The 24,257-nt window shown below is 35.7% G+C and overlaps 2 protein-coding genes across 3 annotated transcripts in view; both read left to right on the top strand.

Moving 5' to 3' along the window:
• Window positions 1–6,968: 6,968 nt before the first annotated feature.
• Window positions 6,969–21,727, top strand: slc43a2b (solute carrier family 43 member 2b). Of its 2 annotated transcripts, XM_073829980.1 has the most exons (15): window positions 6,969–7,101; window positions 8,154–8,374; window positions 11,820–12,096; window positions 12,265–12,320; window positions 13,285–13,361; window positions 15,114–15,206; window positions 15,279–15,412; window positions 15,506–15,699; window positions 15,791–15,934; window positions 17,484–17,501; window positions 17,756–17,885; window positions 17,992–18,124; window positions 20,052–20,125; window positions 20,234–20,357; window positions 20,454–21,727. In XM_073829980.1, exons 2-15 carry the CDS (start codon window positions 8,215–8,217, stop codon window positions 20,613–20,615), a joined length of 1,776 nt encoding a protein of 591 aa, XP_073686081.1. In that variant the 5' UTR covers window positions 6,969–7,101; window positions 8,154–8,214; the 3' UTR covers window positions 20,616–21,727. The 2 variants fall into 2 exon arrangements, with proteins under 2 accessions (XP_073686081.1, XP_073686082.1); XM_073829981.1 differs by lacking the exon at window positions 17,484–17,501.
• A 2,123-nt stretch (window positions 21,728–23,850) lies between these two features.
• The window catches only part of pitpnab (phosphatidylinositol transfer protein, alpha b), a 34,704-nt gene continuing 34,297 nt past the window's right edge, over window positions 23,851–24,257 (top strand). Inside the window, exon 1 of the mRNA XM_073830110.1 lies at window positions 23,851–24,022. Within this exon, the coding sequence (XP_073686211.1) occupies window positions 24,006–24,022 (17 nt within the window). The 5' untranslated portion in view covers window positions 23,851–24,005. The remainder of the gene's footprint in view (window positions 24,023–24,257) is intronic.

Here is a 24,257-nt window from a genome sequence, read left to right on the forward strand (position 1 = left end):
TATTAGTACAGTGTCAAATCCAAATGTAATTTTTTTTTTCTACCAAAAAAAAAAAAAAATTTGCTTTTTCATTAATAAATACAGTTAGAATGCACCTTTTGTGGTGAGTGTGCCTTTAATTGTGTAATCAGTACTGAATACAATTATAGTAAGGGTCACTCTCTACAAATACAAATCGAAAGAATGAGCTAATAAAGGAACACTTTTCATGAGTGTTGGAAAATGGGATACAGTGCAAGTGCTATGGGACTCATTTTGTAGTTTAGGGTGATTTTGTTTCAAATTTCCTCAAAAACTATACAGTAAAATGTCTTGAAAATAACTACAGTGATAGTCAGGGTCACTCTGAATACAGACCAATTGAAAGAATGAGCTAACCTATAGAGGAACATTTTTTATGAGTGTTGGAAAATGGGAAACAGTGCAAATAACAGGATGCATTTTGTTGTTTAGGGTGATTTTGTTATTGTTTTTCTCCAAAACTATACAGTAATATGTCTTGAAAATAACTACACTGATAGTCAGAGTCACCCTGAATACAGATGGAGTGAAAGAATGAGCTAACCTATAGAGGAACATTTTTTATGAGTGTTGGAAAATGGGATACAGTACAAGTGCTATAGGACTCATTTTGTTGTTTAGGGTGATTTTGTTTCTAATTTTCTCCAAAACTATACAGTAAAATGTCTTGAAAATAACTACAGTGATAGTCAGGGTCACTCTGAGTACAGATGGAGTGAAAGAATGAGCTAACCTATAGGGGAATATTTTTTATGAGTGTTGGAAAATGGGATACAGTGCAAGTGCTATAGGACTCATTTTGTTGTTTAGGGTGATTTTGTTTCTAATTTTCTCCAAAACTATACAGTAAAATGTCTTGAAAATAATTACAGTGATAGTCAGGGTCACTCTGAATACAGATCAATTGAAAGAATGAGCTAACCTATAAAGGAATATTTTTATGAGTGTTGGAAAATGGGATACAGTGCAAGTGCTATAGGACTCATTTTGTAGTTTAGAGTGATTTTGTTTCTAATTTTCTCCAAAAGTATACAGTAAAATGTCTTGAAAATAACTACAGTGATAGTCAGGGTCACTCTGAGTACAGATGGAGTGAAAGAATGAGCTAACCTATAAAGGAATATTTTTTATGAGTGTTGGAAAATGGGAAACAGTGCAAATAACAGGATGCATTTTGTTGTTTAGGGTGATTTTGTTATTGTTTTTCTCCAAAACTATACAGTAATATGTCTTGAAAATACCTACAGTGAAAGTCAGGGTCACTCTGAATACAGATGGAGTGAAAGAATGAGCTAACCTATAGAGGAACATTTTTTATGAGTGTTGGAAAATGGGATACAGTGCAAGTGCTATAGGACTCATTTTGTTGTTTAGGGTGATTTTGTTATTGTTTTTCTCCAAAACTATACAGTAAAATGTCTTGAAAATAACTACACTGATAGTCAGAGTCACCCTGAATACAGATGGAGTGAAAGAATGAGCTAACCTATAGAGGAACATTTTTTATGAGTGTTGGAAAATGGGATACAGTACAAGTGCTATAGGACTCATTTTGTTGTTTAGGGTGATTTTGTTTCTAATTTTCTCCAAAACTATACAGTAAAATGTCTTGACAATAACTACAGTGATAGTCAGGGTCACTCTGAGTACAGATGGAGTGAAAGAATGAGCTAACCTATAGAGGAACATTTTTTATGAGTGTTGGAAAAAGGGATACAGTGCAAATAACAGGATGCATTTTGTTGTTTAGGGTGATTTTGTTATTGTTTTTCTCCAAAACTATACAGTAATATGTCTTGAAAATATCTACAGTGAAAGTCAGGGTCACTCTGAATACAGATGGAGTGAAAGAATGAGCTAACCTATAGAGGAACATTTTTTATGAGTGTTGGAAAATGGGATACAGTGCAAGTGCTATAGGACTCATTTTGTTGTTTAGGGTGATTTTGATTCTAATTTTCTCCAAAACTATACAGTAAAATGTCTTGAAAATAACTACAGTGATAGTCAGGGTCACTGTGAATACAGATGGAGTGAAAGAATGAGCTAACCTATAGAGGAACATTTTTTATGAGTGTTGGGAAATGGGATACAGTGCAAGTGCTATAGGACTCATTTTGTTGTTTAGGGTGATTTTGATTCTAATTTTCTCCAAAACTATACAGTAAAATGTCTTGAAAATAATTACAGTGATAGTCAGGGTCACTCTGAATACAGATCAATTGAAAGAATGAGCTAACCTATAAAGGAATATTTTTTATGAGTGTTGGAAAATGGGATACAGTGCAAGTGCTATAGGACTTATTTTGTAGTTTAGGGTGATTTTGTTTCAAATTATCTCCAAAACTGTACAGTAAAATGTCTTGAAAATAATTACAGTGATAGTCAGGGTCACTCTGAATACAGATCAATTGAAAGAATGAGCTAACCTATAGAGGAACATTTTTTATGAGTGTTGGAAAATGGGATACAGTGCAAGTGCTATAGGACTCATTTTGTTGTTTAGGGTGATTTTGTTATTGTTTTTCTCCAAAACTATACAGTAAAATGTCTTGAAAATAATTACAGTGATAGTCAGGGTCACTCTGAATACAGATCAATTGAAAGAATGAGCTAACCTATAGAGGAACATTTTTTATGAGTGTTGGAAAATGGGATACAGTGCAAGTGCTATAGGACTTATTTTGTAGTTTAGGGTGATTTTGTTTCAAATTATCTCCAAAACTGTACAGTAAAATGTCTTGAAAATAATTACACTGATAGTCAGGGTCACTCTTAATACAGATGGAGTGAAAGAATGAGCTAACCTATAGAGGAACATTTTTTATGAGTGTTGGAAAACGGGATACAGGGCAAATAACAGGATGCATTTTGTTGTTTAGGGTGATTTTGTTATTGTTTTTCTCCAAAACTATACAGTAAAATGTCTTGAAAATAATGACAGTGATAGTCAGGGTCACTCTGAATACAGATCAATTGAAAGAATGAGCTAACCTATAGAGGAATACTTTTTATGAGTGTTGGAAAATGGGATACAATGCAAGTGCTATAGGGCTCATTTTGTAGTTTAAAGTGATTTTGTTTCTAATTTTCTCCAAGACTATACAGTAAAATGTCTTGAAAATAACTACACTGATAGTCAGGGTCACTCTGAGTACAGATGGAGTGAAAGAATGAGCTAACCTATAGAGGAACATTTTTTATGAGTGTTGGAAAATGGGATACAGTGCAAGTGCTATAGGACTCATTTTGTAGTTTAGGGTGATTTTGTTTCAAATGTTCTCCAAAACTGTACAGTAAAATGTCTTGAAAATAATTACAGTGATAGTCAGGGTCACTGTGAATACAGATGGAGTGAAAGAATGAGCTAACCTATAGAGGAACATTTTTTATGAGTGTTGGAAAATGGGATACAGTGCAAGTGCTATAGGACTCATTTTGTAGTTTAGGGTGATTTTGTTTCAAATGTTCTCCAAAACTGTACAGTAAAATGTCTTGAAAATAACTACAGTGATAGTCAGGGTCACTCTGAGTACAGATGGAGTGAAAGAATGAGCTAACCTATAGAGGGATATTTTTTATGAGTGTTGGAAAACGGGATACAGTGCAAATAACAGGATGCATTTTGTTGTTTAGGGTGATTTTGTTTCTAATTTTCTCCAAAACTATACAGTAATATGTCTTGAAAATAATTACAGTGATAGTCAGGGTCACTCTGAATACAGATGGAGTGAAAGAATGAGCTAACCTATAGAGGGATATTTTTTATGAGTGTTGGAAAACGGGATACAGTGCAAATAACAGGATGCATTTTGTTGTTTAGGGTGATTTTGTTATTGTTTTTCTCCAAAACTATACAGTAAAATGTCTTGAAAATAATTACAGTGATAGTCAGGGTCACTCTGAATACAGATCAATTGAAAGAATGAGCTAACCTATGGAGGAACATTTTTTATGAGTGTTGGAAAATGGGATACAGTGCTAGGAGCTATTTTGTTGTTTAGGGTGACTTTCTTCTAGTTTTGTATTGTATATGTATATGTATATATATATATATATATATATATATATATATACACACACACACACACACACACACACACACACACACACACACATACATACATACAAACATTAAAATAAAAGATTAAATAAAACACTTTTATATTAACATTTATTAACATTAATAAATTATTTTAATAATGTACAAATACAAACGTTTATGCACAAAATTACATAAACTAAAAGGAAACGCCGGTGTGACGGCTTTTTCTTCTTCTATATATAGTCAGTGAGAGAGAGAGAGCCTACACGCACACAAATATCAAAATAAAAAAACGGAATAAAACACATTAATATTATTAATTTTTTACATTATCAAATTATTTAGAATAATTAGATACAATATAATTGTTTATGGACTAATGTAATGTATTTATAAACATACGAATAAAAAGTATATAGGAAACGCCGGTTTGACAGCTTCTTTACATGCATTTGACCTGCTCTCAGTACCCGTACCGTAAGTGCACGATTACACGCGCAAGTTAAAAAAAAAGTGCGGCTGGCTTGACCGTGTATTTTAAGGCGCGGCTGGCTTGACCGCAGTCGCATACGCACTGCAGACGGAGTATGTGTGAAACAGGCGTAACAGTTCTCAACCCAGCAGCAACAGCAACGTTAGCATGTCCTCGGCTAATAAAACTGCAGGACTCATTCATTCCCATTATATATTTTCTAGGGAGATGACAAAGATTCTCAACCCTAAGTACAAAGCCCCAAACAGAGACAGTTTAACTATGTTAATCAACAATTTGTTGTCCCTTTTCTTCCATATGAGAATCGATAAGGGAATCGATAAAGAATCGAATCGTTAAGCAGAATCGAAAATGGAATTGGAATCGTAAAAATCTTATCAATTCCCATCCCTATGCAGGACCACCTAGTCAAAGAAACCTTTTTCTTAAAACACCTTCATTAATAATGTTAATGAGCATTTGCTTTCAGTTTCATTTTTGAAGTTCTTGAAATAAAGATCTACCTTACTGTTACTGACGTTAAAGGGTAAAGTCATGAATTTCACAAGGCTCCTTTAGGCCAACGTGAGAGGGAACTAAAATCACAGATGACGGCATTAAAGTGAAAAACAAGTGTGAGCTGATTGGAGCTTATGTAACTGGGTGAGAGCAGTTGTTTTTGTTCCTCTTGGTTCGTTTGATGTGCTTGTTTCGAGCTCAAAGCTTGGAGTTCTCAACTGAATGTAGTTCATCACGTAGGCTTTAAGTAACCCGTGCCCAGTTGAAGATTAGGATGTACAGAAGTGAACCTTGCTAGTAAACATTTGACTTTAAAATCCTTGAGAAACTTCTTAGAATACTAGTCAACATCTGGAAATGGTTCCTGTTTTCTTATCAAACCTGTGCTTTTGTTTTGCAAAGATAATAGGCCTGAACCCCCGATCAAGCGTTTACTCTTCACAGTGATAAAGTATTGATCACATAACCTACTTGAAACAGGCCATTAGCTCACTGTAGAAAAGAATGCAAAGCCCTATTCAAATAAACAAGGGTTTAATTGCTATTAATCAATGGGTGTATAATGTACTATTTAGGAAAATAGAAATATTAATTTTAATAACTCCTTTTCAAATAGCCTAATATATCCTGCTGTAAACAGTTACCAATGGTATATTTAACATGATAAACGTTTTGTGTGTGCGTCTGACAGCTATCTATCAGTCATATTGATATGACAGTGATAGGCAAATACCAGCTCTTGCTGATTAGCTTGATCAATACGACTTTGTTATGCAATGATTTAATCGAAAACACCAGACTACTGTGCGTGCAGATGTCTTGAGAACTCGTTTGTAGAAAATGTGACGTTTAATGTTTGTATAAAGATTTATAAGTAGATTTAAACTAATACCCAGTAACTGCTTTACGCCTGTCAGAGCGGGTTTCTGAGAGCGAGCATGCGAGCACGCGCAACCTCTCTATTCTGGTAAATAACACAAGGGCGACGTGTTTCGAGAATAACAACCTGATTTACACCCGGCATCTGCTGTAGCCCGAGTGAGCAAATGTGTACTGCTGAAAAGTGTTATGTTTATGACAAGAACAAAACAATAAAACACTTCTGGCATAAGCATAAATCGCGTTATTATTGCTATGTGACAAAAATCAGCATGGTAGCGTTAACCATAATTGCCGTCAGATGACAGAAAAGTCTAGAAGACCGGCTTAACCTGGTTTTTCAGCAAGGATAGCTTGTTTGTAGCTATGGTCTGTCAGAAAATAGGTTACTATTGGTATTTCTTCAATAGTTGTGGCTTGAGAAACAGAATCGTGTTAAGTAACACATCCTTTAATGCCACCATTTAAGACACTTCGAGCTGTTTTTGTTGACTTGACACAGTTTGCTAGTTGTTTGTGCTGTCTTATCTGCATTTTGCAATTCAGCAGTTCATCTCACGTCCGTGACTCTCCTCACAAAAAACAAGTTCATAAAACAGTGACATAAAACAATGGTTTATGTCATCTTATTACCTGAAGACCTGTAATGTCTCAGAGACTGATTCATCTTTATTCACTTTCGTAATTCGCCTCCTTGCTAGTTAATCTGCAGTTTAGGAAATAACCTTACAGCCCTAATCAATAAACTCAGTCGAAAATATTGACTTCATCATTGATGATAAAAAGGTCCTCCCGTTTTATGAGGCGACATATCTAAAAACTATTTCCTGTACAAAATCGAGCCCAATTCAGCCGCTTCTTCCAAAGCAGATAAATATCCAGTAGCTCACCTGTTGACAGCCGTGAGTTTTCAGTGCAGCGGCAGACTCGCAGCTGATTGGCTGACAGGTGTACTCAGTCTCCCGTTGCAGCCAATAGAAACGATTCGATGCTTTTTCACATGAAACCGCTATAAATTCGTCAGCTGCAGTGAAACACATTCTCAGTAAGGGCCGGTAACTGGCTGCAGGAGGAGCAGAGGGAGGAAAAGAGAGAGCAAAGGCATCAAGGGGGAAGACCACTCTGCACTAAAAGACTATAGCACTTGTTTGCCTGCCACTCAAAGGTATGTGTACTTTATTTTTCTTATATGATATTTTGCTTGTGTGTATGTCAAGTTGATGAAAGACCAAGAATAATATTCTTTCACAGACTAATAGTTAATTTTACATTAAAGTTACATTACGAAAACTGGTACACTTTAATAAGAATAATAATGCATGTGTGTTTGATATACACTAGGTCAGACTAAGATAAGTCAAAGATATTTGACTTCATTTGATTTCAGAATTTGATTTCTTTGTGTTATAGCCTATACAGTCAAACCAAAAATTATACAGACACCAGATATAATTTTTGAGATTTTACTAGCGGGTGCAGTCAGGACACCATAATTCATTTATGTAAGTGAGAACAGCAAATGTAGTAAACTGTGACATATTATAGCAAAACAATCTTCATTCAGTGGACTACCAGTAAAATGATTTAACACTTTGATCTGACCATGTTTTGTTACATACCTTTGTATAAAAGTTATCTCTTACTATTATATCGTATTACCATTTTCGAAACTATAGCAAATAAACTGATAATGTGAGAAATTTTAAAAGTGTCTAAATACATTTTGGCTTGACTGTAATTCATCTGTGATTATCAAGATGAATTTGTGCTGACACAATTTAACTTTGAGTTCTTGTCATATGTTATTACTATTTTCTAAACTAGTAAATAAACTGAGATAATGTGAGAAATGTTGAAGGTGTCTGAATAAATTTAGGTTTGACTGTAGCTTCAATAGCTCTCGTCATGACATTTAGCTTCTAAAACAATGTGTGGGATCTGTTGCAATCCGAATTTTGTAATTTTGGGACCTCTCCCTATCACTGTTCTTAAACTGTATTGCAAAACAGCCTGAGTGACTTTGAAAGAACTGCCTCTTAAAGTCATATGCATAACAAAGAAGGTGTGAGTCTTTGAAGTAGCTTTAGTGGCTCATTCACACGTCTTAAGAGTTCACGAACTCAAAAAAGTGCATGCTAAACAGTCTATCTACAGTATGTTTCTATATTATCACTTTAAAATGACTTTAACACACCTCTCTCTTGTCTGTATCCACAGATTGTGAGGTCTGATTCCACCCTGTTCCTCTTGTCTGTCAGCTGTCCTACTCCTTGCAGCTATGGCACCCACTCTAGCCACGGCATTTGCCCGCCGCTGGTGGATGGCGATAACAGCCATCATTGAAAATCTACTCTTCTCCGCTGTTCTGCTGGGATGGGGCTCCTTACTCATCATGCTGAAGTCTGAAGGCTTCTATTCATACCTCTGCACAGATCCAGGTAGGAAGCCTTGAACATCAAGAAAAAGAACTTATGCAATTTAGAAGAGCCTTTGAGGAACATTTAGGTGTCTGCAAGTCAAGCTTGTGATCTTACCTTTGAAAGAATTTAATTTAATGCATTACTGTTTTGTCACTACTCATATTGGCAAATTCCATACATTCCTTCATTCCAATCCTATCTTGAAACAAAGACTGCATCTGATAGTACTTGAAAGACCCTACTTTTAAAGTCACGTGTATTGTACAACAATCCATCAATGACAGTAGCGTTTTATGTGGAGTAACTGATTGCGCTCCACAGCAAAACACTTTTGCGGTTACACAAGTCTGTGGTTACCTTCTCTAAGGAGGAGGAATGATGTTTTCCCACAGGAGCCCCACAACTATAGACACTACCACAGACTTCCGTTAAATCAGCTGGTAGTCACAGTAAAACACAAGAATGTTGAAGGGCTTTCCACAGGGATGACCTAATCAAGTGCAGTTCTTTAAATTGAGAGACCTACAGCCTGTCAGATGTAAATTAAGATGTTCATCATCTCAGTCAGATCCTCAGATTTGCTGATTAGCTCATATCTGATTGATTGAACTCTTCAGGATTGATTAGCATCACATAAGAGCACGTTTTGCTCTTATTGTGGCTGGTGATGCCCTTTTATCATTGTCCTGTTCTCTCTTAGGCCTTGATTTAATAAAAGAAAAGGACATTGAGACCTATTTTAACCACAAAAGCTAGTTTGAAATTCCCAGGCAGACAAGAAAAAAGGGGTAGAGGAGGGGCAGAAGACGAGAAAAGAGTTGTTTGTGAAGGAAACTGTAGGAGGCTTATCGTTCGGGTAGATCTAGGAATACCACTTCTTCTGGGTGGAGTGGTGGGCATTGTACGACGTACGTGTCTGTCTGTCTGTCTGGCATTTTTGCATTCAAAGTGCTTATCGTTTCTTTTTTTCTGTCATAGTTCCTGTTGTTTTGACATTACTCAGCTGATTTGACTCCTTTCGGTCACATTATTGTGACGTAATAAGACTGTCTCAGCAAAAACCATCAGTGTTCAAGACTATTCAGCAGGCTTAAAGTCCACAGATAAGTCTCACAGGACAATATCATGAGATTTTAGTCAGCATTCACGTCCTTTGTCTTTGACCATTTTGAATGACACGAAGCATGTGAGGACTTTTGTGGTTTAGTACACCAGCTGAGATTTACCATTGTGCAATCTTTAAAGTCGTCATGATAAGAGCATTATCACGTTCAAGCTTTCTCAGAATTGAGGTTAGAGACACTTTGTATTGTTTGTAAGTCTTATTCACTATCTGTTCCTTACATTTTATCAGATCTGGCCACCTCACTAATGGCTGTGAATGAAAAGAACAACCCTTCCTTGTTTTCACTCCCACTTGCGCTCTATATATCCCCAAATCTTCATATGTTAAAATGTTTACAGTTCCTTTAGTTCATTTCTAAAATTTTAAGATAATTTTAAGAATTTCCATGTGACACTTATACACACAAAGGCATCACGTGGCAGTCAGCCTATCAGAAAATTGTTACAGTGAAGACAGTTTATTACTGCGAGGTTAAGTAATAAACCCCTTAAATGAGGTTCAACATGTTCATGTATGTTCCTCTATCAACCCTTCTATCGATCTCTCCGGTTGTGTCTTAAACATTTGCACATCAATTTAGCCTATGTACACCATCTTTGGTGCATCTTTAGTAGGATTTACAGTGGGAGCACTGTTCACACATCAGCTCAGTTTATCAAAGAACCCAGCGCAAGCCTCAGTTTCCTAGCAGTCAACGTAAAACCCAACACCTCATGTGTGGCGTGAGAAAGTTCACAACCGGGTGCCAAACACGTCAGAACATTCCGCACTCAGTTCTAAAGCACGCTTGGAGTTGGAAACCTCCTCTTTGTTGTGGAAGGAAGACGCGTGTATCATCGGGATGACACTGGCTCAACTGAATGGATATTTATAGCAAAGTCACAGTTTCCACACCAATGGGTGGTATCTTGAGGTTTAAAAGAAAGGTTTTTCACACACTCACGCTTCTTTAAAAACACTTATTTATAACCACATTTTGTATTTTACACTTTTTATCATCCATCAGCAGTTAAGATTGAAAAACCTCCAGATTAGTGTAAGGTCAGGTCTGATTATCTAGTTTATGTCTCCACTGTGCCAGCAGCTATTAATGAAATGTCACCTGGTTCGGTATCAGTAGTTTATATGTGCGTGGTGAGATAATGTGGAACAGGATTGTACAATAGTCCAAAAGGACAATTATAAACGTCGTTCCTGCAGCAGAACAAGATAAAGGAAGAGCAAACGTTCAGCTTTCTTCATTCTATCATTCCTAACTCTTATCTTAGGTTTTATGAGACCACATAATGGAGATTCCAAATTTCCAAGCATTTTACTGCTGGGTGAAGGTTTATCTCAGACACTTTGGAGCACAGCTGAGAAGACCAGCTTAAACCAGAATTCATTCCAGGCTGGTTTATGCTGATCTAGCCATGCTGTTCAATGGTGAAACTTGGTTAGTCATTTGGACAATATGAAGAAAATATCTTCATGTTCTACAGAAGAAGTCATACAGGTTTGGAATGACTTGAAGGTGTGTGAATGATGACCTTCTTAGGTGTCCTTGTTTTTTAAAACACTCGGCAATTCCAAACTCTTGAAGCAATGTTGGAATATCCTTACCTAAATCCACTGACCGTTCCACCCATGCTGTGTTTACTTGGCCGTAGAGTGCTTGTTTTGAGAAACCCCATCCAGGAACTTCTAAGAACCATCATGAGTTATGGGAGTCCACATGTGTTGCATCTGCATGATTAGACAGCAACCAGAATTACAAGTACTTGATGCTTAGTCAGTATTTGATGTAAATTTGACATTGACTTAACACTGGATTTTGGTTACACAACCTAAAACCAACAATACACAACAAAAACAACAGCTGACATTGGTATTGACATCAATTTAACATTGACATTAGACAGTAAATTTACAATGAATTTTGGTCACCCGACGTCACAACCGAAATGTAACCAAATGTGACCCTGAATATTTGGCCGAGAATATACTGAAAAAATATTGAGAAAATCGTCTTTAAAAGTTGTCCAAATAAAGTTCTTACCAATGCATATACTAATAAAAAATTAAGTTTGGATATATACATGAACTTTACTTAACATCCTAATGATTTTTGGCATTAAAGAAAAAATTATAATTTTGACCACACAATGCATTTTTGGCTATTGCTACAAATCTACCAGTGCTACTTAAGTTTTGTGGTCCAGGGTCACAAAGATCAATGTCTTATGACATTGTGTGCCTGCTGGGATTGGTATTCAAACTGTTTTTGGAACATGGTAGCTGCTGATAATAATGGTTAACATAAGTTCCCATTATCTCTCCTCTTTTTCTTTTCCAAAGGAAACAGCTCGACAGCGAACTTCTCTTTACCAGCTGTGCCTTCGAATGATGCAGAATATGAATATGATGAGTTCCTGCATAATGGCGGAGTGGAGGTAGTCCCTCTAAACCATCCGGAGGACAATCTGAGGATGAATGGCTGGCTCATCTGTAAAGAACAGGATGAGATGCTGAATCTGGCCTTCACAGTGGGTTCCTTTCTTCTCAGCGCCATCACACTTCCTCTTGGAATCGTCATGGACAAATACGGCCCACGCAAACTCCGTCTGCTTGGAAGGTAGATAGCATGTGCTTAATTTATCAATGTCATTACTATAGCAGTCACATGATGGATAAATTATTAATGAAATGAAAAGTGTGGTAAGTGTGTATCCTAAGGTCAGATCATAGTACAGACAGAAATTTTTCATTATTAACTGACCTCTGAGTGCATCTTCTTTTCCAGTGCCTGCTTTGCCCTCTCATGCCTTATGATTGCTTATGGAGCCAGCAACCCAAATGGTAAGAACATTGAGGTCAAAAGTTTGCAGAATCTGCAAAATGTTAATTATTTTAGCAAAATAAGAGGTGTTATACAAAATAGATTTTTAAAAATTTTTTATTATACATATTTTTTATTTAGTGCTGACCTGAATATTTCACATAAAAGACATTTACATATCGTCCACAAGAGAAAATAATAGTTGAATTTATAAAAATGACCCTGTTCAAAAGTTTAGATACACTTGATTCTTAATACTGTGTTGTTACCTGATTGATCCACAGCTGTATTTTATTTGTTTGTTTCTTTGTTTAGTGATAGTTCATAAGTCCCTTGTCCTGAACAGTTACACTGTCCGCTGTTCTTCAGAAAAATCCTTCAGGTCCCACAAATTCTTTGGTTTTTCAGCATTTTTGTGTGTTTAAACCCCTTCCAAAAATGACTGTATGATTTTGAGATCCATCTTTTCACAGTGGGGACAACTGAGGGACTCAAATGCAACTATTACAGAGAGTTCAAATGCTCACTGATGCTCCAGAAGGAAAAATGATGCATTAAGAGCTTGGGGTGAAAACCTTTGAACAGAATGAAGATGTGTATATTTTTCTTATTTTGCTTAAATATCATATTTTTTCATGAAGTACTGGCCTTCAGAATCTACAGAAGATACTTGCATGTTTCCCAAAAGACAAAATAAGGTTAAATTTACCCTAATCTTCAAATTCTAAAAGTCTTCACCCCCGACCCCCCAGACTCTTAAAGCATGTGTTTCCTTTTGAAGCATCAGTGAGTGTTTGAACCTTCTGTAATCTGTAAATGGATCTCAAATCATACAGTCATTGTTGGAAAGGGTTCAAATACACAAAAATGCTGAAAACCCAAAGAATTTGTGGGACCTGAAGGATTTTTTGAAGAACAGTGTTAAAATTTAGTAAAATAGACACCAATAATATTCCATCATTTAACATTTGCTTGTTTTTCTAGATCTGTCCGTTTTGATCTTCATCGCTCTGACCTTTAATGGTTTTGGAGGAATGTGTATGACCTTCACTTCACTTACGGTGAGTGTGTGTTAACTTATTCACGAATGTACACTTAATTTTTTCCCCAGCCTTTTTGATGTGTTTGAACTTTCTTGCTCCAAATTGCCTGTAATATTCACATTGCTAATTAGCAGGCTGTAACCACCAGAAAAATAGTAGGGAATATGTTCTCATATTTAAATTAGCCAACAAGGGGTTTTCATTGGTTGATTCTTGAGTTACATTTGGTGCCCTTGATCCTGCTCCATCCCATTTTTCCTCAATCTCTTTTATTTGAGTTTCTCTCAAGCGTGGTGCAGTAGATTAATCATTAGACCAGTATGTGAGTCTTACTTCAGTGTTTTTCCCGCTGACTCGCTCTTGTTGCTGCACAGGCACCATGCATTAACTCCTGATGATGTACTATCTAGTTTGCTGACCCAGTGAGAATAGCCTGCGGTTATCATGCACTCAGCATGATCTGAGGAACTATTTGACCATGAACTCACAAGAACATTCACACCCAGAGTCCAAAATTAACTATTCCCCACATGTTAATGGCCACAACCTGAGAAAAATAAAAATAACACCTGCCTCAAAATGTGAAGATCACATTGATTGCTTAAAGCAAATATATATAGGGTAGCAAAGTTGCATTACAACTGATTTTGGAGAATACCTTCATACCAGTTTTGACAGGAATTCTCACAAAGAACAACTCTTCCATTACGAACCTCCTGATCGCACACTTTCAAACGCATTCTTACGTAACAGGACACTCGCTGTTGCTCATCCACTTGTTGTCACAGGAACAAGGCATAACTGTGAGCAGGCTGCCCCAGTCTGTGCTCCAATTAGAGCCATAAAAGAGACTCGGCTTCAGCCGGTTCAGACTGGACGAATCATTCCTCAGTTCTTACTGCCCCAGTTATTCCTGTTGTATTGAAAATGAGGAACAGAAAGTAAAGTAAGAAGGAAGTGTGGATTAAGCATTCAAAAATGGTAGTGTTCTAGTTTTCTAGTCTTTGTGATATGTTCCTTCTCTCTTTTCTCTTTCTCAATCTCCAAACCTTGTTCTCCGGCTCCAGTCAGTGCCTCTGAACTAAAACTGCTTTCACTGTTGATTTGCTGTGCTTTCGTCAGCCCATAATTGTTGGCCATCTCTCCTCGTCTGTTGCCATTTTTAGTGGAAGACTGTGGATCAGTTGTCTTCTTATCAATGCTCTGAATAGCCTGTCTAAATAAGAATAGGATAAAAATATTATATTTAAAAATATTATTTGAAACAATAAAAAATAACTTTCTTTCATTTTTATTTCTCGACTGAATTCTTATAGATTATATGATAATATATATTAAATAAATTAAAAACAAATATTTAAAAAACTTAAATATAATTTTAATCTAAATAAATATGGTTTTGCCAGGATTGTTATGAATATGATTTATGTGACCCTGGCCCACAAAACCAGTCATAAGGGTAAATAAATAAGCTTTCCATTGATGTATGGTTTGTTAGGATACGACAATATTTGGTCGTGATACGACTATTTGAAATCTGAGGGTGCAAAAAAATCATAATACTGAGAAAATTGCCTTTAAAGTTGTCCAACTGAAGTTATTAGCAATGCATATTACTAATCAAAAATTAAGTTTTGATATATTTACAGTAGAAATATCTTCATGGAACATCATCTTCACTTAATATCCTGGATTTTTGGCAGAAAAGAAAAGGTTTTGTGGTCCAGGGTCACAAATGACTTACTAATCTGTTTCCATGTTTCCTTCCAGCTGCCCAACATGTTTGGTGACCTGCGTGCCACCTTCATCGCGCTCATGATCGGCTCGTACGCTTCCTCGGCCGTCACCTTTCCTGGGGTCAAGGTTCGTTAGATTTAACAACTGTGACTATAATCCCACATTATGTTCTTAGATAATAAATGTTTATATGTACAGGTGATCTATGACATTGGTGTGGCCTTCATCACGATTCTGGTAGTCTGGGCAGCCTGTGCAGGCCTTGTCTTCATCAACTGCTTCTTCAACTGGCCCTTGGAGCCTTTCCCTGGACCAGAGGACATGGACTACACGTAAGAAACACACATACACCACTTTCATAGGCATTAAACATCTACAATATCTGATATTCATTCTGTATTTGTTCTATTTGTCTATCTATCCAGTGTCAAGATCAAGTTCAGTTGGCTGGGATTTGACCATAAGATTACAGGCAAGCAGTTTTATAAGCAGGTGACGACAGTGGGCAAGCGTCTTAGCGTGGATAACACTCAGAAACAGAAAGAGCTTGCCAAAGAGGGACAAAAACTCTGTCTGTCCACTATGGACCTGGAACTGCAGTGTGAGGCCAAGGAGGAAAGTAAGTGATGGACTGATGGTGCAGAAATGTGTTAATGTAACAGGTCAATAACTAATTTTGACTAACTTTGTTTTCTTTGTCATCTTTGTAGCTCAGTCATTCATGAAGAGCATTTTCAGCCCTCTATTCATGTTGAGTCTTGTCACCATGTGTGTAACTCAACTGCGACTCATCTTCTACATGGGAGCCATGAACAACATCTTGGAGTCCCTCAGTGGAGGAGATCTCAACACAGGTGAATAAACATGTTTGAATGATGTATTTATGTGTTTTTAGGGTATTTCTGGTTTGAGAATGCAGCACAAAAAATTAATTCTGATGTGTGAACACAGTATGGAAGCCATTTTCTGCCAATCAATTAAAAAAAAAAGGTTATTGTGACTTTTTATCTCACAATTCTGACTTTTGTTTTCCTCAGAATTATGTGATACTGAGAGTTATAAAGTCAGAATTGTGAGATATGAACTCAAATCTGACTTTTTTTTGCAATTCTGACTATTTTTCTCAGAATTGTGAGAGAAATTCACAGTTGTGAGTTACAAAGTCCAATTTTGAGGGGAAAAGTTTTCAGAATTGCGAGTTTATATCTTACAATTCTGACTTAACTCGCAATTGCATGTTATAGAGTCAGAATAGCGAGATACAAACTCGCATTTGCAAGAAAAGTCAGAACTGTGAGATATGAACTCGCAATTCAGAAATGTGAGTTTACATCTTGCAATTCTGACTTTATTTCTTTGACTATTTCTCAGAATAGAATAGCGAGTTTGTCTTGCAATTCTGAAAAAAAAGTGAGATTTGTGAATTTGTATCTCGAAATTCTGACATAACTCGCAATTTAGTTTATATAAATTATATAAATGTAGAGCTTATTCAGATTTTTTTCACGCAATTCTGACCTTTTTCTCAGAATTGAGAAACTCACAATTGTGTGTTATAAAATCCAATTTTGAGGGGAAAAGAAGATTTTTAGAAGTTTTTAGAATTGCGAGTTTATATCTCACAATTCTAACTTAACTCGCAATTGCATGTTATAAAGTCAGAATTGCGAGATACAAACTCACATTTGCAAGAAAAGTCAGAATTGTGAGATATGAACTCGCAATTCTGACTTCATTTCTTAAAATTGTGAGTTTATTTCTCAGAATTGCGAGTTTATGTCTCGCATTTCTTACTTTATAACTCGCAATTGGGGGAAATAAAAGACTTCTCATAATTACGAGTTTATACCTCACATTTCTGACTTAACTTGCAATTGCATGTTATAAAGTCAGAATTTCTAGATACAAACTTGCATTCACAAGAAAAGTCAGAATTCAATCCTGAGAAAAAAGTTGTGAGAAATGTGAGTTATCTCGAAATTCTGACTTTATGTTTTAGAATTGCGACTTTATTTCTCAGAATTGCGAGCAATTATGACTTTGTAACTCGCAATTGGGAGATTATATCATGCAATTCTGACTTAATAACCCGCAATTTAGAGTTTATATCACGCAATTCTGACTTAATTTCTTAGAATTCTGAAATAAACTGCGAGTTTATTTATTGTGAGTTTGTATCACAAAATTTCACGAAAAAAAGTCAGAATTGTAAGATAAAAGTTAGAATTACATTTTTTATTTTTTATTTTTTATTCAGTGGCGGAAACAGCTTCCATAGCAAAACATAATTTCAGAGCAACAAAAACATTTTAATTATGATAATTCAGATATGTAAATACATAAAAAAGGCAGTGTTGACATTATAACTGCCTTCTAAATTCCTTTTTCAACTTATTTTTGCAGTTGAGAAAATGGAATTGGGTAAGAATCTCAGTAGCACAGTAGAAACCAGTAGAGTGTGTCTTCCCTAAAGCTTGTTATTCTAGCATTTAACCTTGTCCTGTACTCACATCAAGCATAACCCTCTCCCTGGCCACCTGTGCTCTGGGCCGTAACGCATACACAAGCCTGCAGAGTGCCATAAACTCAGTCACTAAACAGAGTAGTTATTAACTAACCTCAGACGTTATCCATTAGACAGTGTTCTAATCTCTCTTTCTCTCTCGCTCTCTCAGTGAGCCTCTACACCTCTATTTTCGGCGTGATGCAACTCTTGTGCTTGATGACAACGCCAGTCATCGGTCAGATCATGGACTGGAAGCTGAAAGAATGCGATGATGGAGAAAACGAAAAAGAACCCAACAAGTAGGTTATGAAGCACTTTCTATGATCGATGGATGCCGATGTGAGTTAAAATAATCATGTTTGAAGCTCAAAATGCTAAAAAAAAAAGCAATGACCATGTCTCCAGGGACGAACCACAGCCCAAACGCAGAGACAGACAGATTCAGAAAGTCACCAACGCCACACGGGCCTTTGTCTTCACCAACATCCTTCTCGTCGGCTTTGGTGTCACCTGCCTAATTCCCAACCTCCCTCTTCAGGTGTGTTTTACATACTGACTTAATCCTGTAATACGATGAACATTTGACAATTTTATTAAATATATTGCAGGTCGACACATTTATTGTTGCACAATGTATAGTGTTTTTTTAACCTTAGAACTGTCACCAAGTTTACATTACTATATTACAATTAAATCCTAATCTAATCATTTGATTGGAAAGGTCTAAGACTTCTAAAAAGATATTTTACCACTGTTTTTTGTTACAGTGTATGTAGGAATAGTAATAGATTAATTTATGACAAGAGTGCACCTAAAAAAAACGCCCAAAACTAGCCCAGTCGCATATAATTTTTAAAGGCTAAATATCACATTATTGGGGTCGCTTCAACCTGCAGACATGAACAGCAACCCCTGGCAACAGTGTTATGGTAGTCCAGTTCTGCGGGAAAACCACAGACTTGGCAACACTGCTTAGTATTTTTAATTCAGTTGAAATAACAGCAGTTTTTTTTTTATCAGTTTTTCATTATGCTCTGTGGTCACTGATCTATATAATGATATTATATTATTCTCTATTATAGATCAGTGTCTGTGGTTTACAAGTGTTGTTATTGTTAAATATGACTATAAAACGAAAACTATAAATCACTTTTCAGTAATTGAAATCAAGTAAAATATACATTTATGATGAGAAAAGGAAACTTAAAAAATGTAAATGAAAATGACTACAAATTTTTAAAAAGGCAAAAAATGGGTAAGAAATGGTATGAGTAGTATGTACAGTTGAGGTCAAAAGTTTACATACACCCTGCAGAATCTGCTAAATGTTAATTATTTCACCAAAATAATAGGGATCATACAATTTTTTTTTATTTAGTACCGACCTGAATAAGACATTTCACATGAAAGACATTTACATATAGTCCACAAGATAAAATAACACTTTATTTAGAATTTATAAAATTGACCATGTTCAAAAGTTTACAGGGTTGTAAACTTTTGAACAGAATGAAGATGTGTACACTTGCCTTATTTTGCCTAAATATCATATTTTCTTCATTTAGTACTGCCCTTCAGTAGCTACAGAAAATACTTACATGTTCCCCAGAAGACAAAATAAGTTAAATTTATACTAATCCTAAAAATCCAAAAGTTTTCACACCCCAGCTCTTAATGCATCGCGTTTCCATCTGGAGCATCAGTGTTTTGCGTTTTAACCTTCTGTAATAGTTGCATATGAGTCCCTCAGTTGTCCTCAGTGTGAAAAGATGGGTCTCATAATCATACAGTCATTGTTGGAAAGGGTTCAAATACACAAAAATGCTGAAAAAACAAATAATTTGTGGGACCTAAAGGATTTTTTTGAAGAACAGCAAGCAGTTTAACTGTTTAGGACTAACATGTAACTCATGAACAACTATCACTACAACACACACACACACACACACACACACACACACACACACACACACACACACACACACACACACACACACACACACACACACACACACACACACACACACACACAGCTGTGGATCATTGAGGTAACAACACAGTATTAAGAATCAAGTGTATGTAAACTTTTGAACACTTTTGAACTATTATTTTCTCTTGTGGACTATACAATATGTAAACGTCTTTTATGTGAAACATCTTATTCAGGTCAGTACTAACAACATGCATTTTGTATGATCCCTCTCATTTTGGTAAAATAATTCACATTTTGCAGATTCTGCAGGTGTATGTAAACTTTTGACCTCAACTGTATGCAGAAAAAATGCAACACCAGCTTATTTCTTGCTACTGGAGCCTTGAGTGCCTGCTTGGTTGTGCAGCATCTCCCCCTAGTGGCCTTATTATAAAACTAGCATGCCACCTGCTAATTTTACCATAGAAAACAACTGAATAAACAAGTTTATAATGTTTGATTGTATCATTAACCTTATATCATCTCTCTCCAGATGCTCTCGTTTGTCCTCCACACCATCGTCAGAGGCTTCATCCACTCTGCCATCGGTGGACTTTATGCCGCTGTGTGAGTTTATCGATATTATCTGTAAAACAAGATTAAATTCTGCTTGTGATCATCAGTTGTCACTAATCATATAGTGTGATAACAAACAATCTCTTTGTGTGTCTGCAGGTACCCATCATCTCAGTTCGGCAGTCTGACAGGAATGCAGTCATTGGTTAGCGCTCTGTTTGCTCTGCTGCAGCAGCCTTTGTTCATGGCCATGATGGGACCTCTGAAAGGAGACCCACTCTGGGTATGACACACAACAGAGAGCTTTAGTAATACTTAATGGATAAAATGGCCGTTAGGCATGTTTTGACCTCCTCTTGATGTTTTTTTTCTGGTGTAGGTGAATGTTGGTCTGCTGGTTGTTAGCATGCTGGGGTTCCTGCTCCCACTCTACCTGCTGTACTTCAAGAAAACCCTGCACAAAAAGAGGAAGGAGAAAGAAAACAATGCTAAAATCTATGTCAAAATCAACGGCACTGACGTACCAGAGGCTTTTGTATAAAGAAAGCAGATAAAGGGAAAACAAAGGCATGAGAGAATCATCACAGCGACACAAAAACAAACGCAGAGACAATTTTTTGGATGAAAGGAATGAGAGAGACAGAAAGCAACATGGGAAATTTGGAATCTCTCTTCTTCACCATTTTATTTTTAATTCACACAGATATATTCACACATGTGAAAAAGTTTCAACCCTGACTGTTTCTCCATAAAACCAGGGGCATTTCAGTATACAGCATGATTATTTAATGCCAACTAGATGTTTTTGAAGAAGACTGAAGCCAGGCTGGCCTGCACAGATGAAGTAACGTTGGCAGTTTTGCCCATGAACACCCAAACACCTATTCATCCATCTGAACTTCACAAGGGATTTCAATGTAAACCATTATAGCAACTGTTTTCACTGTAATAATTGTGGTGCAATGCATTTGTTTTCAGACCACATTTTTCAGTCATAATGATCCACAAAGGGCCTTTTACATGTTTCTATGAAATAATGTATTTATGAAAAAGATCTGATCACCACAGTGTATGCATTTCGGTTTGTATAAATGTTTTTACACTACATGCGCATGAGATGCATGCATTAAAGAGGCTGAAACGCTTACGATCTGGCGCAGATGTCAGGGCAACAACAGCACTTTTAACACATGTCCCATAAACCCCCTCATGACCCATAAATCCCTTTTTTCTGTCTTTCTTTTAATAACATGCTGTGCCATTTCAGAGTGTGTTAAGAGAGTCATTTAAGTGTCACTGATCATAAGATCAAGTTATAATGGACCTCTGAAGTAAAATATCATTTAGAAAGCACAACTTAACTCACAAACGTGCCTTTTGTGCGCTTTACAGTGAGGTTAGCGATGCTAATGGTAGCTGATGGGAGGATTGAAGCCACAGATACTGTGGAAATGTTTTAGTGTTGTGTGTAATGTATTTATTTCTTTGAAATCTAACAGACCATATGGACAATGCAGCCTTGTTTGCAAAGGTTTTTATATTAACTTACATCTCAGTGTTTGTTTGTGTGTTTGTTTTTTTCAAAAACCTTCATGTATTGTTCTATATGGCATTACTGTTAAGGATTATTATTCAATAAAATGTTTAATTATTGCTCATTTTTGTTTGTTTTGTTTTAGGTTACAGTGAAAACGTCATAATGTCTATTACATTTGTTGTAGGATTTTCTTTAACCATGAGGTTGTTTTCTTCGATTAAATTGTCATTTGGGGTCTTTAAGAATAGTTTAATAAAACTGTAAAAAATGTCTAATAATGGAAATCATGAGATTGTAATTATTTAACAGACCGGCCTAGTTTTTAACAGTAACAAATGTTGTGGAGACAAAAATTTGGTCATATTTTATTTTGGCTTTGCTACAATGAAATGTAAATTATTTAATATTTTAATTATTTATAATATTATTTAATCTAAACATTTCTATTGTAATATCACACTGTTTTTATCACATTGTATAACAAAATAAGTTTTGTTCTGATTTCTATTAACAAAATTTTTAAGACTAATTGTAATTAATTGACAGACCTAAAAGTAACAGATAAAAACAAATCTGCATAGTTTTGTGGGGAATAAAAATAAATAAACAAATAATTTAAAATGAATAAATGATTTTTTTTTTTTTTTTTTGTAATATCACACTTATTTTTCTCACATTATAGTCTCGGGGATCATCACCATTCAGGGTAAAATGCATTTATATTTTTAGTATTTAAAATAACTGTTTTAATTTTTAGCATCATAACTCCAGGCTTCAGTGTGACAGTGTGATCCTTCAGAAATTATTCTAATATTCTTATCTGCTGCTCAAAAAACATACATATTATTATTATGTTGAAAACAGCTGAGTACATTTTCCTTTCAGGGTTTTTTCAATAAATAGAAAGTTCAGAAGAACAGCATTTAGCTGAAATGGAAATCTTTTGTAATATTATAAATGTCTTTATCATAACGTTTGATCAATTTTAAGCATCCTTGCTAAATGAAAGTATTAATTTCTATTAAAATAAAATATAATTTTACCCAACTCCAAGCTTTTTGAATTGTATAGTGTATAATGTTACAAAAGCTTTTTATTTAAGACAAATGCTGATATTGGGATCTTTCCATTCATTCATTCATTCAAGAATCCTAAAAAAAATCCAACTATTTTTTTAAATACTGATAATAATAATAATAATAATAATAATAATACATATTTATTGAACAGCAAATCAGCATATTAGAATGATTTCTGAAGGATCATGTGACACTGAAGACTGGAGTACTGATGCTAAAAACTTAGGTTTGATCACAGGATAAAATATATATTTTAAAATATATTCAAATAGAAAGCAGTTATTTTAAATAGTAAATATATTTATATAATATAATACAATATTACTGCTTTTGCTGTATTTTGGATCAAATAAATGCAGGCTTGGCGAGCAGAAAAAAACTTCTTTAAAAAACATTAAAAGCTTTTTAATGGTAGTGTACTTGCGATAGTTCCACTTTAGCACAATCTAATATTCTTCAGTATATCTCCGCACAAAGTGCAAAATTAGTACAAAATTAGTTGTTACAGACTTTAAGTAATTTCGTATATATACATAAATGTGTTAATGTATACTTAACATTAAATAAATATATTTAAAATAGATTTTAGTATAATTATTTTTTACTAGGAAAGTGGCATCAAAGGAAAAAAATTACATTGTATATAACATGAGCTGACTTTTCATTAAAATAGAAATCAGATCTAAAATGTTATATACATACTCTGATTATTACTCAACAAATTATACATAGCCTATAAAAATAAACAGTGTAAATGAGAGACCCTGTATGTAATGCGTTTTGACAAACGCTTTGACGGAGGGCAGATCATACTGTAAGTACATGAAAATAATCGGATGGTGGGATCTGTCTCCAGATGTGCTATAAATAGACTGCACCAGTTTATCGTTACATAATTTGCGACAGATTGCAATTTGACTGATAGCGAGTGTTGCGACCACCAGCTGTTACATCACACAAGCGACCACCTCAGATGATGCATCCATCGGCGGTCGTCCCCATTTTTTTTTTAAATAAAGCATTAAGGCTGACCACGATTACCCCCCCCCCCCCCCCCTCCTCCTCATCATCATCATCATCGCCCATGACGTCATCACTCCTATGTCACAGCATCAGGGGTTGTCGTTAACGCCCCCCTCGGCCCTGATCAGGAAGTGAATCTGTGGGAAATAGAAAAACGGTCCCTAGAATGACATAGAAGCGGGTGAGGTGGGGTAGACCGAGACACCGGGACTAACGCAGGACTCGACACCTATTTGGACTCATCCAGGTGCAAACCTACGTTATCTTTGGAAGACATAAAGCACCGGAGAAAATGCTGATTAAAGAATTGTAAGTGCAGGGTTATTTTTTTTGATCTGATTGTCATGAGCATCCTCTGTCTGTCAATGCAGCGCAGGTAGCAGAGGCCATGGCGACATTGTAAACTTGACTTTCTGACAGTTCACATTCAAAGCCCTTGATCGGAAATATTTTGAGGGATTTAATATCTAAATGGCTTTGGTGGATATTTAGCAGTTTACCTTGGCCTACATTACACTTTATATGTGTTTAAAAAACGTGCCAG

This window comes from Garra rufa, chromosome 23 (assembly GCF_049309525.1).
Source record: "Garra rufa chromosome 23, GarRuf1.0, whole genome shotgun sequence".
Taxonomy (NCBI): Eukaryota; Metazoa; Chordata; class Actinopteri; order Cypriniformes; family Cyprinidae; genus Garra; species Garra rufa.